Below are 14,713 nucleotides of genomic sequence, written 5' to 3' on the forward strand. Positions count from 1 at the left end.
TCACCCTATTTTCTAAATGCATGTTATTGATCTTATTGTAAATGTTTATGTTCGCAATAAGGATATATTTTATTTAAAAAAAAAAATTTGACCTCGTAATTTAAAGGGGTCATATGATGTTGCTAAAAAGAACATTATGTTGTGTATTTGGTGTAATGAAATGTTTATGTGGTTTAAGGTTAAAAAAACACATTATTTTCCACATACTGTACATTATTGTTTCTCCTCTATGTTCTGAAACACATCGATTTTTACAAAGCTCATCAGTCTGAAAAAAAAACGTACTTACAGTCTGTGAGTCAGAACAGCCAGCATTGTAGTCTACTCTACCAGGATCAGGAAACAGTCCTCCATAAAACGCACTGGACACATCTGAATATTTGGGTTAAACTGTTCTGGAACAGTGTTGTAAATACAACTTAACCACTGATTTCTAGTCGTGTCCTCTTTTGGAAGGCCAAACAAAGTAGTTTCGCTTTCACAACGAAACCGCGTCACACATTATTATTATCTTGAGTGAGCAGAGGCGGGCGCTGGACGGGCTTGAGAACGGTGCGGCCGGCGGATTCGACGACTCCGGGCTGGACTCCGCTTCGTCCACGGGGAAAGCCTATCCGGTGATCCACAGCGCGAAGTTGATGTATTTCCTCAGCGACTAGCACGGATCAGCTCTAGACATGACGAAGCGGATATCGTCCTCTTTTGGAAGTCTTCTTTATGCACCAAGGGCTTGTAACACTCCAAAGAGAAAGGAAAAATTGAAATCGCATCATATGACCCCTTAAAATCAAAATTTCATAACTTCTGGTGAAATGACACTTTTCTCTGCTGATGTATGCCAGACTACTTCTCTAATCATTTAGTCCACTTCTTAAACCATGCCTGTCATATCGTATTTAAGCTTGCATTCAGATCTGCCTCCATGATCCATCCAATCAACAACCAATGTATAGAAACAAATCATTGCCCTAATTTTTTTTTCTTTTTCATTAATCTGTTTCACTCATATATTCGGTACAATACAAAAAATAAAAATATAAAATATGTCGCTACTTTCGTTTCATCACAACTATAAGGATGAACTATTGAAGATAACATATTGGATGACCACTAATCTGAATATTGGAAAGGACATGTCCCTCTAAATTGTGTATAGTGCTTAGACCGCTTCTCATGAAGAAGCAAAACTATAAGCAGATATGAAACTAGATCAGTATGATCATTTTAATGCTTTTTTTTATAAATTTTTTTTTATTAGGCTATATTATGTTAACATACTGGAAGATTTACATGGTATATGGAGAAAAACATACTGCACATCCTTCACCTAAATATATAAATATACTGGTAATTACTGAATTAATCCACTGGTTCCATCACTTCCAAAGTAACAACACGGGGTCCAGTCATCACCACCTTTGAAAGAGTACGATAGTCCAGGTGAAGCACACTGTGTCCATTCACTCGGCACACAAACTGGCGTACCTAAGCAAGATTGGAGACCAGCTGATATTGGATTCTAAATTTTTATTGTGTAAGCAACTGTTTGTATTTACATGTTATGATCACCTTAATTCCTGCTGCTGCAGCAGGGCTTCCAGGATCCACAGCCTGAACATAACAAGGTGATTTTCCTCGTACTACAAAGCCCCAGCCTAGGGCATCACCGAGGATCTTTAATTATAAAACTCACATAAACAATCTGAAGTTCAAGGTTCTTTTCATGGCCAGCTAAGCATGATGTATGCAAGACTTACCGTAAGAACTCTTTTTACATAAGGAGCACCTGGAGATAACAGCTCCTCACAGGTTACATGTCTTTTCAGCACTGTCAAAAACAATAATACACATTCTATCAGTCACTACATTAGAAACTGATAGAATTATGTCACTACATTTTTTGCATAGACTTTTAGAATGCTTTTTCTTTTGGAATATAACGATTGTGCCTGTAATAGATTTTCAAAAGCATGCAAATGCTCTCCTATAACCTGATGTAGGATTGCATCGTACTGTAAGGGCAGTGGTAAGGGAAGCAGTGAGTGGGTATCCACATGAACTATGCTGCTGGTTGGTCAAACTTCCACGTCGTCCATTTGTAGGCACTTTTAAATCCTTAGTAGTTTGAACTGGAATTAGAAATCAGAATTATGAATTAGAAAAGTTTATACAAATTTAGAACAGTTTATACATGGATTTACACTACCGTTTGAATGTTTGGGTTTATGCTCAGCAAGGCTGCCTTTATTTAATCAAATATACAATAAAACAATAATACTGTGAAATATTAGCACAATTTAAAATTTCTATTTGAATGTATTTTGAAAAGTAATTTATTCCTGTGATGGCAAAGCTGAATTTTCACCAGCCATTACTCCGGTTTTTGGTGTCACATGATCATCATTCTAATTTGCTAATTGGGTGCTCAAGTAATATTTCTTATAATTATTAATGTTGGAAACAATTGTGCTGCTTAATGTTTTTTTTTGTTTTTTTATAACAATTTCTTTTCCTGCATCTTTGTTGAATAAAATTATAATTTAAAAAATCATACTGACCCATTATATTATATTAGTACTTACAAATATATATCAGTAATTTGCTCAAATGGTTATGTTGGCCTAATGGTAGTCTTGTATTAAATTTTATCATGTGTCAGGGGGTCCATGAATAGTTTGGGGTTATGAAAATGGCCCTTTGGTGTAACATTAAATAATGAGAAACCCTAGGTTAAGGAGCTGGGTTGCTGACATGAAGGTTGCAGGTTACATGTATGGGTTTCCATGAAAATGGAGAGTTACTGAGCTCATTATGCTGTGTTATCTCAGCTGTGCCCTTGAGCAAGGCACTTAACCTCATCTTGCTTTATTACTCCAGAGGGGTTGACCAGGCAATTAGTGTGCTCTCTCTGGCTAAATTGGCCCATTTGCCTAAGCACCATCTCTCAAGCTCTAACACTCCATATCATAGCACTGAAATATATTTGTAGTATTTGTAATGATTTTACTACCAAATAAGAAGTAACTGTTGCCTTCAGATGGAGGAGTTTTGTGCAGCGTGAAGGGGCTGTCAGCCTGGTCTTCTTGGCTTTGGTGTGTTATACATTCAACCTCTTCATTCTCTGTCTCATGCAACAGTTCAGAAAGACAGCTCCACCGGCGAAAGTTAATGCAGAATTGATACAGCAGCCCGCTGTCAAAGAAGTGGTGCTTCAGAGAGACTGCAGAATGAAAGTAAAGTGTTTCAGCAAGGCAAAGCATGAAGAGAAAATTCACTGCAGATATAACGTTACTTGAAGAGGTCAATGCTCTATACACAGGTATGTTGCATTAGATTAACTTAATAGGCAGTGCATTTAGACCTGGTTAATGGTGAAATACAACACACACTATCGTACTCTAGGTCAGTTATTGTTCTTACCATGCTGAATGATACCATGCTCTAGTAGGGCCTTGCAGAGATCTAGTCCTTGCCGTCGACTCTCTATTTCACCGTTCTGTAGCAGCCAATCAATTAACATGTAACCAGGGAAAGAACGTTCATAAGCCACTCCCTTTTCCTGTCTCAGCTGTAAGATGGAGTCTTTGCTTGTAATCAGACTGTAAAAAGCAACAGATGAATTTCGATGCACGAATTTCGAAAAACATGTTTGAAAGAGACTAATAATAAACTAATCATGAAAATACTTCTACAGCATTTATTATAGGTTAATGTTAATTTCTACATTTACAAATACACTACCGATCAAAAGTTTGTGGTCAGTAAAATTGTGTAAAAATATTTTTGAAAGAAGTCTCTTATGCTCACCAAGGCTCCATTTATTTAATTAAAATACAGTAAAAACATTAATATTGTGAAATTATTATTTCAATTATTACTATTTAAAATAACTGTTTTCTTGTCATGTGTGCAATTTATTCCTGTGATGACCAAGTTGAATTTTCAGAAATCATTTTAATATGCTGAGTTGGTGCTCAAGAAATATTTCTTATTATAGTCCATGTTGAAAACAGTTCTCTGCTTAATAGTTTGTAAAAACTATTATACATTTGTTCATGTTTCTTTGATGAATATAAAGTTCAAAACAACAGCATTTATTTGAAATAGATTTTTTTTGTAACATTAGAAATGTCTTAACTGTCACTTTACTGGCAATGGCATCCTTTCTGAATAAAAGTATTAATTCCTTAATTTACTGACCTCAAACTTTTCAAGTTTTTTTTTTTTTTTTTTTTGATGTAGCTGAACTTCTGGACAACATAATGGACTTGGTGACAGATAGGCTATATTATATACAGTGGACAAATATTATGTCAATATTAAATATTAGGAGGGAGGACTGCAATTACAACCTACTCCAGAAATAAGCACCAAATTAACATTTAAAAACATTTTTTTTTACTTCCTGAGAAAAGGTCTTACTGTTCATACAGCCTCTGTCCACGCATGAAGATGTTAACCTCTATGTTGAAAGGAAATGTGCCGTCATCCTTTCTGAATCTGTACAAGTATTTGGTGTCTTTGAACACGGGCCACTTATCACGCACTATAAAGATGAAAAGATGATAGAGTATACATTGATAAATACAGTCTGTTCATTCAAACACTAAGAGTCAAATAAACGGGTCCTGATATGAGTCAACATAGAAGGAAAAGAGACATGACCTTGTTGTATCATAGGCTACTCTTTGTTTTTGGTGTACAGTAAATAATGTACCATGATGAATGATATTATGATTCACGAGGTGCTGCATGAGCTGGACAGCAGTCTCTCGATCAGGCTCTTCTTTATGAGCAAACAGCCAGTCAATAAGCTCCTGAGCCACAAAACAATTCGGGTACGTTCGCAAATGGTGTCTGCTGTCCTTTATCAACTTGCTATCATGTAGTCGCAATCTTCAAAACCAAGATAGTTGTATTAGCAACCATTATTATGCAAAAATTAAGAATATTACCTATAACAGAATAATGTTTCAATATCCAACAACTAATTAAATACATAATAATGTTTTGCAAAGTAGTGAGAGTCATGTAAATGTCCTCCTGGGACTAGCTTTTTGTTTTAATATAGAGTAAGATTCACCTTAGCTGCTCTCCGGCAATCATTAAATCAGCCTTTTGGCGTCTGATCATCATTGTACTTGGACTGTTTCCCAGTAGCTCCATGAATGTTCTGTCAAGTCTCTGCTTCTGTGCACTTGTTCCTTCGCTTTATTGGTGCTTTTGTGTTTACTAAACATCCAGTGAACCGAGGCAGCAGTTTTTCAATACTGTGAAATGTTGTGTATACAAATATTCTGTCTCTATATCCTTGTTACAAAAACTTTAAACATTGTTCCAAGTTTAGGGTGATTTTACAGCCAAGACTTTCCCGACAAAACATTTAAAGGCAGCTGCACTGACGCTGTCTTAACTTAATTTTTAAATGTAAAAATTACCGAGCGTATCGGATATTGGAAACCATTTCAGCAGTTTCTCACAATGGCCACATGGTGTCAGTAAAAGAGTTCACAGAGAAACACACACGGTCATACCACGAGCTTTCCGAGGATCTTCTAGACTGAGATAATCATTTAGATTTGGACTCGGGTCCAAATACCATGTTGACTTAAATTGCTTGCAGTTAAAGCTATTTTTAAAACTTTATTCTCAGTACCAGATTACAGTTGCAATGTCTTACACTCTCAGCAAAAAAGGTACACAAATTGTCACTGAGGCAGACTAAGGGTAAAGCTAATGATACACTGTAAAAATGCAGTGCAGTGCATTGTAGTTCTTTTTATATTTTGTGTTATTTAGTTCATGCTTATTAGCCTTAATTTTAGTATGATGGTGTTGTGTTGATGACACTGTGCTCTGTCTTTATTATTATTGGTCACAGCTTCTGGAGATACCAACTGTAAATATCAGTACATTTTACAATGACAGTCAAGTTTTAATAGCGCAAATTTATTAATATTTGATAATTTCATGACAATTAGGGAAAGTGACATAGGCCTATACAGTCACAAAATTGCCTCACGTACACTGTGAGTTGTCACTACGGTATGCATGATGACAGTGATCACCATACTGTAAAGTGTGTATGTGTGGGCATGACAGTAGCTTGTTCGTCTTTAATTTATAGACTAAAAAATACAATAGGCCTACACAATACTGAGAATCAACCCTGCATGAAAATAAAAAGTGTGGTAATTTGATTTTGTTTCATAAAACCTTATTATCAGGTTTCTTTTTCGTTGTACAAAATTCAACTTTTTCTTTTGATTTGGAGTAAAAGTAACTTGGACTTGTTTTGGTGAGAGTGACAGCTGTTATAGGAAAGAGGGCGTGGCCTCACTGCGCGGCTGCTTTTAAAGCAGCGTGATTAACTTTCTTTTCAACATGCATCCTGCCCTGGTCACCGAGAGACCATCTGAAACTAAAAAGCGACAACTTGCAAAATTTCCGTTTGGAGGGTGGCTGAAAGAGCTGACTCCACTTCCAGCAATTGGTGGGATCGTGTTTTCAGAACATTAATGCAACCTGAACCGCAGTAATAAGTTGTTCACTTCATCGAAACATCAGCAGAAATCATGACGGCGGAGCAGCATCAGCTGAATTTGGACTACGGCGACTTTGACATGAGGTTTGATGTGAAAAAGGAGTCTGCAGCTTTGGGACCGGACCGCTCTTTTATCCAGCAGTGCGGTGTACACGTACCAGGCTCTGTGTCCAGCACACCCATGAGCACCCCGTGCAGCTCCGTGCCTTCATCGCCGAGCTTCAGCCCGAGTGGACAGAGGAGCGGTGCTGAAGATCTCTACTGGACCCTGAGCACGGGGGCTTATCCACAGCACGCAGATCCACACTGCCTTGAACTGACACCTGAGGATGTCCGGGAAGCCTTAGGCGCCAATCTCATGCAAGCACACCCTCCTCAGCTCCACCAGGCAGAGATGGAGGGATACAGGAGCATCGGTCAGTTCCACGCACCAAACATGCATCAGTATCATCAGCAGCAGTACACCGAACTTGGCCACAATCCCGACTTTGCGCACGGCAAAAGCGTGGATCAGTTAATGGAGCATCTCGACTGTTCATCTCAAGGCGCGACGCACCTGAAGTCCCATAATTTCCATCCGCAGACGCAACACAGGCGCAGCGAGCGCGCGGAGAGCCGCTTCTCCGACCAGCAGTTAGTGTCCATGTCTGTGCGCGAGCTCAACCGACACCTCCGCGGCATGAGCAAGGACGATATTATCCGCCTCAAGCAGAAGCGCCGTACCTTGAAAAACCGCGGGTACGCTCAGTCGTGTCGGCACAAACGCGTTCATCAGAAACACATGCTGGAGAACGAGAAGACGAGCCTGGCGACGCAAGTGGAGCAGCTGAAGCACGAGCTCAGCAGGCTGGTGCGCGAGAGGGACGCGTATAAACTCAAATGCGAGAGGCTAGTTGTCGGAATGAACTGTCAGAGTAAAGGACCCTCTTGTGAAAATCCATCGTCACCTGAATTTCTGCGATAGTTCAGCACGTATTTAAGATTTCTAAAGTTTCTTCTAAAAAAAGAGCATAAGATTGTTTGCTGGTCTGACCGCTGAAACATGCCCAAAAACCAGCTGGAAGACCAGCAAACCATCTTAGACTAATTTTAGGTGTTTCTGTCAGCAGAGGAGACTTTCATTTTGTTATTCAGTATTTTATATTTCCACTAGACTTTATCTCTGACATGTCAAGCTGGTTTTGATAATGCATCTTTTATCTTCTAGTTTTCACAACAGTCTCTATCAGTCATCTCAGCTATGCAAATGACATTTGACCTTTTTTGGCAATAGATGCATTGCATTGGTATTTTTGTTAGTTTGAGTGAACATTTCTTTAATTTGTTTCATTAATCAGTTGTACCATGTGTTCCAGTTGTTCCTTGAAACTCTTGAAGAGTAAACGATTGTGATTTTGATTTCATTGTTACCTCCAGAATAAATTTTTGAAGGAAAAAATAGCATGCCGTTTCCCTTGTTTTTCTTACACTTCCCCAGAACACAGTTCATACTGTATTTTTTGCGCGAAACGTACATAGCACGGATGTTTTTGTAACCCATCAACAGACTGACTTGAAACACACACAAATGTATTAACCTATACACACACACAAAATATCATGAGAACATAAAAACCCCAGTACACAGGTATGTCTACTTGCAGCAACCTTTGACCTTGCTTAACGGCTGTTTCCTGAGACAACTGTGTTTCTAATGACTCGAGAGACTCTGCGAAGAGCTGCACGGCACTGATTGTACCAAGATGGAAATAAGTTTAGCCCTCTGCCCTCTCCTTAAAAGAAAAGCAAATGCCATCCATCTGAACTGTTGTTTGATTTCTCTTGAAAGTAATTGTTGTACTAAGAACTCCAATAACACTGCTGGAAAGGCCAGCCCATTATGACAAACTTTACGAGCAAAATGAGTAATCTACACTCTAAACCACAATGCGCTTTGGAACGTTTGCACTTGTAATGAATTAAAAGGATTTAAATATGCAAACTTAAAATGTGCAAATACTTTGGTAATAAAGGTCAATTTAAAAAGTCAGTAGTGCTGATACACTTCACAACACTGACATAAATAGATCTTCAAGCACTGGTTGTTATTTTTGCATTACACAACTCTCCTTTCTTTTCTCGGGATCCAAACAACATGTGTGGCAAAACAGCCTTTAACCCTTGACCTTGTTGTCAACTGCTCCTTAGTGCAAGTTAGTGCAAGATCGACCTCTTTGTAATGACCTGCCACCTGTGCAATACAGGGTCACAGGTGTAAAGGCAGTTTTTCACTAAGCAACAGCTTTATGATCTCTTTCTCATCCCGTTTAGAATGAAAAGTATAGCTTGACATTCATAAGTGAGAATGATTTTTGACTAATGTGACTCTAGGGTGCTTTCACGCTTGGTTGGATTGAATTGGTCCGAACCCGAGTTCGATTGCTCCCCCTCCCCCTGCCCCCGCTGGACTGCGTTCATATTATTTAATTTTATTTAGGTCGGAATCACGGTTCGTTTGCATCATCAAGCCAGCAGCTGTTTACCCCGTTGTTTAGTAACGACGGCGCAGGATAAGTAAAAATGTGTAGCATTGCTCTTTTCACTTTTATATTTATGTTTTGTTTCCAAAGCTTCAGCAGCTACATAACGGCACTTACGTCTGTCTTACTGTACTGCAAATGCTGTAAAGAAGCCTGAATAGTAAGCTGTTCTGTATATTTGCTGTAGATTTTTCACAGTAACCTACTCATCATTGCTCGGGTTCCATTTACATGACTGTATACAAATGCATGCATTTTTTTTACATGTAGATAATCATTTGTATCATTAATCTTTGTTTTGTTTTGTTTGCTGTTCTTGTAGTGAGAAGGACTCAATGTACAATGTTTTATCACAGCATATGCAGTGCCGTTGTAAAAGTCACTAATAACCTCTCCCTGCGCGAGATATCATGGCTAATGTGAATCCTCCCGTCCCCTCCTTTCCCCACCCTGCCTTTGCCCGAGGGGGAGGGGGCCATTGAGTCAGCAATCTGCCCAAGGTGTCTGCTTCTCTGTGGCATCAGAGGGTCACTGAAACCAGAAAGACTGATCAGGAAGAGACCAAGAACAAGCAAAAGCAAAAAAGTTGGTATTAGACAAACAGAGGCTTTCAAATTCTGGTTGTAAAATGGTAGTTACAACGATAGGATGAGCTGGGTTTAAAGTATTTATTGTACATAAATGCACCCATATGACTGTCAATGTTTAGTATTAATTTGTTGACTTGCCACATTGTTTGACATTGGCAACTGTAAACAACTTATATTTAGGTTTAAGAACTGTATAACTTGGCAAATAAATCTAAAAAATAAATCTAAAGTATAAAAATAAAAATATAAAATAAATAATAAAATATATAAATATAAAATAAATACAGTTATATTTATTTATAATTTTAACAGTATACCTTTACAATTGTTTATATTATATATAGTTAATATTACATTTATAATTTTAATATGTATTATATTTATACATTTTATATAATATACAATTAAAATGATATTATAATAAAAGTATAAAATAATAACAGATAATTATATTAAATATAATGAATAATGTTAACTAATTATATTCAAAAGATCATTGCTTTTTTGTTATGTAGAACATTGAAAAATTTGATCATTTATATTATTTCATTTTATTTATGTATATGTATATTTATGTATAAATATATTTTTGTGTAATTTTAATATAAATACATTATATTTATTACATTAAATAAAAACAAAACATATTACATTTTATAATATTGATCATATAAAATAATAGTATTGAATATATTGTATTTAATCACACTGATTAATTACATTAAAATGAGAATTACTTTGTGCCAGTTAAAATCTTTACATTTTAACAACATTTGGTATTTAATATCATTTAGTTGTATTTATAATTGTGTAAATATGTCTATTTTATTTAGACTTTTAGTATAATGTACATTATATGTATAAATGTAATATATTTCATAATTTTATTTATAATTGTATAATATATTTATTTCATTCATAACTTCAATATAATATACATTGTATTACATCTATACATTTTATATTTTATACAATTATACATGTAATCACATTTATAAATTATATTAAAACAAGATCTACTTTGTGCCATGAGCATTTCCATTTTTTTTTCTTTTTTCTTTTAATTAGTACATACAACGGCTGTCTGTATTTGTGGTACAAAAACCCGAAAAAGTTCAGTTCAGTTAGATCACTAAATATTCTCTGGCTGAACATCGAGTCAAAAATGCCTGATCTTTCAAGCAGTACTTGGCTGGTCAGAACTGGTCTGTTCCTGCTTTCAGGGTGTTTTGTAGTGTGGATAATACCAATGTCCTCTATCTCTCTCAGCCTTCACGTGAACAGCAGCAGCCGTGTGGCAGTGAGGATGGATGGGGATATATGGAGCTTCCTCTTTCACTTCCTAAATTGGGGTCTGGTCAAGTGACTTTGTTCGAGAGTGAGGGGAGATGAAGTGAAGGAATGCAATGCAGCGGCGGGGTTAGTGGTTTCCGCTCAGGATGTCCACTTGTTTCTGCGTTTGGAGCCATGACAGCTAGTGGAAGGAGTGGGGGAGGAGGGATTCATTGTGATTTACAGTTTCACAAGCACTTTAAATCAGTGAAGTTCTGGACTTATTTTACTATGTCACTAATGTAGTGCAGCAATGTTATCTGCATACAGAAGTCAAACCAAATTGAAGGGAAAATTCGATCATACTTAGCCTTAAGTCGTTCCAAACCTGTGTGCCTTTCTCTTTCTTCTGTAAAATATAAAAGCAGATTTTTAAAAAAACTTTTCTTTCTTTTTTTTACCTCCATAGAATGGAGTCTAATATTATTTTAGGACCCTAATTTTCATGGTAAGGACAAAACAGTTCTTATTTTGTGTCCCACACAAGAAAGTCAGTCATACATGTTTGGAATGACATGAGGTTGAGTAAATGATGACATTTATTTTTAGGTGAACTATCACAATATTTCAATTAATGAAGCATCTCAACGTTTCGCTTTGTGCCTCCTTGATATCAGAGATGACATAATATCAAAGTCTGAGTAAAGAAATAAAGTGTTTGTTTTGAAGAGCACAAAACATTTCATGCCTCCATTTAGGATAGCTGGTGTTTTGCCACTTACTGTATGTTTGTCTCTGCTGATCTTGAAAACGGCTTGTATAGTGTAACAGGACCATGATGGCGAAAGAACATGGGGGACAGAGAAGACGAGCTTTCCCACAGGTGGCAAATGATCAGGCTTCAAAAGGTGTTATCAGGTCGTGCCATCTCATGTCGAGCTCGCTTGTCAGCACTTTCTCCACCAAGGGCATTTGACACTCTCACTCTTATGTGCATCAACAGAATGAGGAAGTAATGTGTTATTTTGAGGTAACATTTCGCAGCAACAACTGGAAACCACAAACATTTAACTGCATTATTGTTTCTCGTAATGAGACTGCATTATGTATACATATTTTGTAATAAATACCACAATACACATAATCAAATAATCAAACAAAGCTGATTTTGTAGATGGGTGTTGCTTCAACTACAGGCTGATTTCTTTTCTGTTGTATGAAGGTTATATTAAAACTCCTTTGGAAACATTTTTACCAAGGCTTCATTAATTTTGCTACTTTCTAAATGTATAGTGGCGTAATGTAACGAATGTAATATAGTGGCGTAATGTAACGAAGTAATAATACTTCGTTACATTACTTCAGTATATTTTGGGAGTATATCTGTACTACAAAGAGTACCGTTTTTCTGCAGATATCAGCATGAACATATATAATAATAATTTTATACAAGTTCAGTAAAGCAATAAGTGACTTACATTTTAGACATAATATTGCTTGTTTTTGCTCAATTTTGCTAACGAATATAGTTCCAAACAAAGATCACAGCACTGTTTTGCGTCTCTGAGCAAAGTATGGTGTTTACTTATTGAATGAATCAGCTTTTTGAACGAATCGGTTGTATAAATGATTCAGTGATTCACTCATTAACAGAGTCAAATGCTTTGTTTTGAATGAATGAGTCGTTTGAATGAATCGGTTGAATCAATGACTCACTCATTAACAGTCACAGTGACTTCAACTTCTACCAAAGTCCTTTTCTGGTAGGATATCTGTACTTTTACTTGAGTATGGCTTTCAGGTACTTAAGAATGATGATAATCTAAACACTTAGTAAAATGTCAAATGCTTTGTTTTGAATGAATGAGTCGTTTGAATGAATCGGTTGAATCAATGACTCACTCATTAACAGTCACTTGCTGTCAACTACTGACGGTTTTAATTTCACATTTCGACTGTTTTTTATGTTTTAAAATCATTTCAAATAACAGTATTCAACGTTTTATGTTAAAAACAAAACATTATTTATCCATCTGGAAGAAAGAGTTAAAACTGAACACAATCTTGCTACTCAAGCCGTGTATGAACATTATATATATATATATATATATATATATATATATACAGTATATATGTATATATATATATATAATTTATTTGCTTCTTTTCCATTTTGCATTTACTTGTACTTTTACTTTCAATACTTAAGTACGTTTAAGATTTAAAAAATACTTTTCGTACTTAAGTTAAGTACAATAAATATCACATACTTTAAGACTTTTACTCAAGTAATATTCTAGACAGTGACTTCAACTTCTACCAAAGTCCTTTTCTGGTAGGATATCTGTACTTTTACTTGAGTATGGCTTTCAGGTACTTAAGAATGATGATAATCTAAACAGTTAGTAAAATTAATAAACCATTTCAATGATTTGCATAAATCTCTACACAAATACTGATTTCTGATGTTTTCCCCCCATTTAGTGTACTTGGTCACAATAAGCATGCTTGAGATGAAATATAAGATCTGAAGAAAAGGAAAAATCAAGGCAAATCTAAACAGAATATTTGTTTTTATTATTTTATTGTCATTTATTTATTATTGTATTGTATTATGATATTTATTATTTTTATGTCATTTCCAGTCATGATTATTCCAGTCAATTTTGTTAGTGCAGAAGGTCTGAAAATATTATTTCATTGTATGTACAGTGGGTACGGAAAGTATTCAGACCCCCTTAAATTTTTCACTCTTTGTTATATTGCAGCCATTTGCTAAAATCATTTAAGTTAATTTTTTTTCCTCATTAATGTACACACAGCACCCAATATTGACAGAAAAACACAGAATTGTTGACATTTTTGCAAATTTTATTTGAAATATCATTTCCACTATGGATACTATATCAAGCACAATGCATTTATACTACTGTTCAAAAGTTTGTGGGCTGTAAGATTTTTTTATGGTAAATACCGTAAAACAAATATTGTTAAATATTATTGCAATTTAAAGTTTTATATTTTAATATACTATAAAATGAAATTTATGGCAAAGCTGAATTTTCAGCAGTCATTACTCCAGTCTTCAGTGTCCTTCTGAAATTATTCTAATATTATTATCAGTGTTCAAAACAGTTTTTTGTGGACACTAATACATTTTTCAGGATTTTTTGATGATTCCAAAAGAACAGCATTTATTTGAAATATATGTATTGTAAGCATTGACTGTCAGTTTTAATCATTTTACTTCATCCTTGCTTTATACATTTAAAAAAAAACATGTATATCCACTGTTGTAAAAGAAATGAAATTAGAGTGTGTGCAAAGTGTTTATGTTCTACAAGTCCACTAAAAGCCAAAAGTGGTGTAGTTAAAGAAACACTCTGAGAAACTGGCAAATGCTCCATCGCTGTCAGTGTTTCTCCTCTCAAATTCTTCTTTGCTCTCTGACCTTGTTTTAATAGCTGGTGGAAAGGTGAAGAAACCCACCTTCCCACAGGAGCCAAGTGAGAATGACTCTGGCATCCCTTCACAGTGACAGACCATTTTATCGGTTTATCCATCAGCAGCTCATCTGTCTCTCCTAACCAAAAGGCTGGTTATACAATAGAAGGAGACAACTTTTTGAAATCGATAGGCATTGAACCTCTTAAAGATGACATGCACTCATAGCACTTCATATGTATGGTCAGCCAGTGAAAACCTCTGTAAAAAAGAGACTGTGAGCATTTATTATCTGTGTATAAACATGAAGACAGACAGCATGATGAAAAACAGACCCTTTTAAT

The 14,713-nt window shown here is 35.8% G+C and overlaps 2 protein-coding genes across 2 annotated transcripts; one reads left to right on the plus strand and one right to left on the minus strand.

Moving 5' to 3' along the window:
• Window positions 1-1,359: 1,359 nt before the first annotated feature.
• Window positions 1,360-5,136, minus strand: LOC107554078 (DEP domain-containing mTOR-interacting protein-like). Its single transcript, XM_016236498.1, has 9 exons — window positions 5,084-5,136; window positions 4,718-4,896; window positions 4,423-4,546; window positions 3,421-3,599; window positions 3,011-3,220; window positions 1,992-2,129; window positions 1,758-1,828; window positions 1,570-1,674; window positions 1,360-1,485 (listed from the first exon to the last, which is right to left on the minus strand). Exons 1-9 carry the CDS (start codon window positions 5,134-5,136, stop codon window positions 1,360-1,362), a joined length of 1,185 nt encoding a protein of 394 aa, XP_016091984.1.
• Window positions 5,137-6,393: 1,257 nt separating this feature from the next.
• mafbb (v-maf avian musculoaponeurotic fibrosarcoma oncogene homolog Bb) lies at window positions 6,394-7,925 on the plus strand. Its single transcript, XM_016236614.1, has one exon. The coding sequence runs from the start codon at window positions 6,576-6,578 to the stop codon at window positions 7,506-7,508; it is 933 nt and encodes a 310-aa protein (XP_016092100.1). The 5' UTR covers window positions 6,394-6,575; the 3' UTR covers window positions 7,509-7,925.
• The last annotated feature ends 6,788 nt before the right edge of the window (window positions 7,926-14,713 follow it).

The sequence above is a fragment of the Sinocyclocheilus grahami genome, unplaced genomic scaffold (assembly GCF_001515645.1).
Source record: "Sinocyclocheilus grahami isolate Dianchi unplaced genomic scaffold, SAMN03320097.WGS_v1.1 scaffold2.1, whole genome shotgun sequence".
Classification (NCBI taxonomy): Eukaryota; Metazoa; Chordata; class Actinopteri; order Cypriniformes; family Cyprinidae; genus Sinocyclocheilus; species Sinocyclocheilus grahami.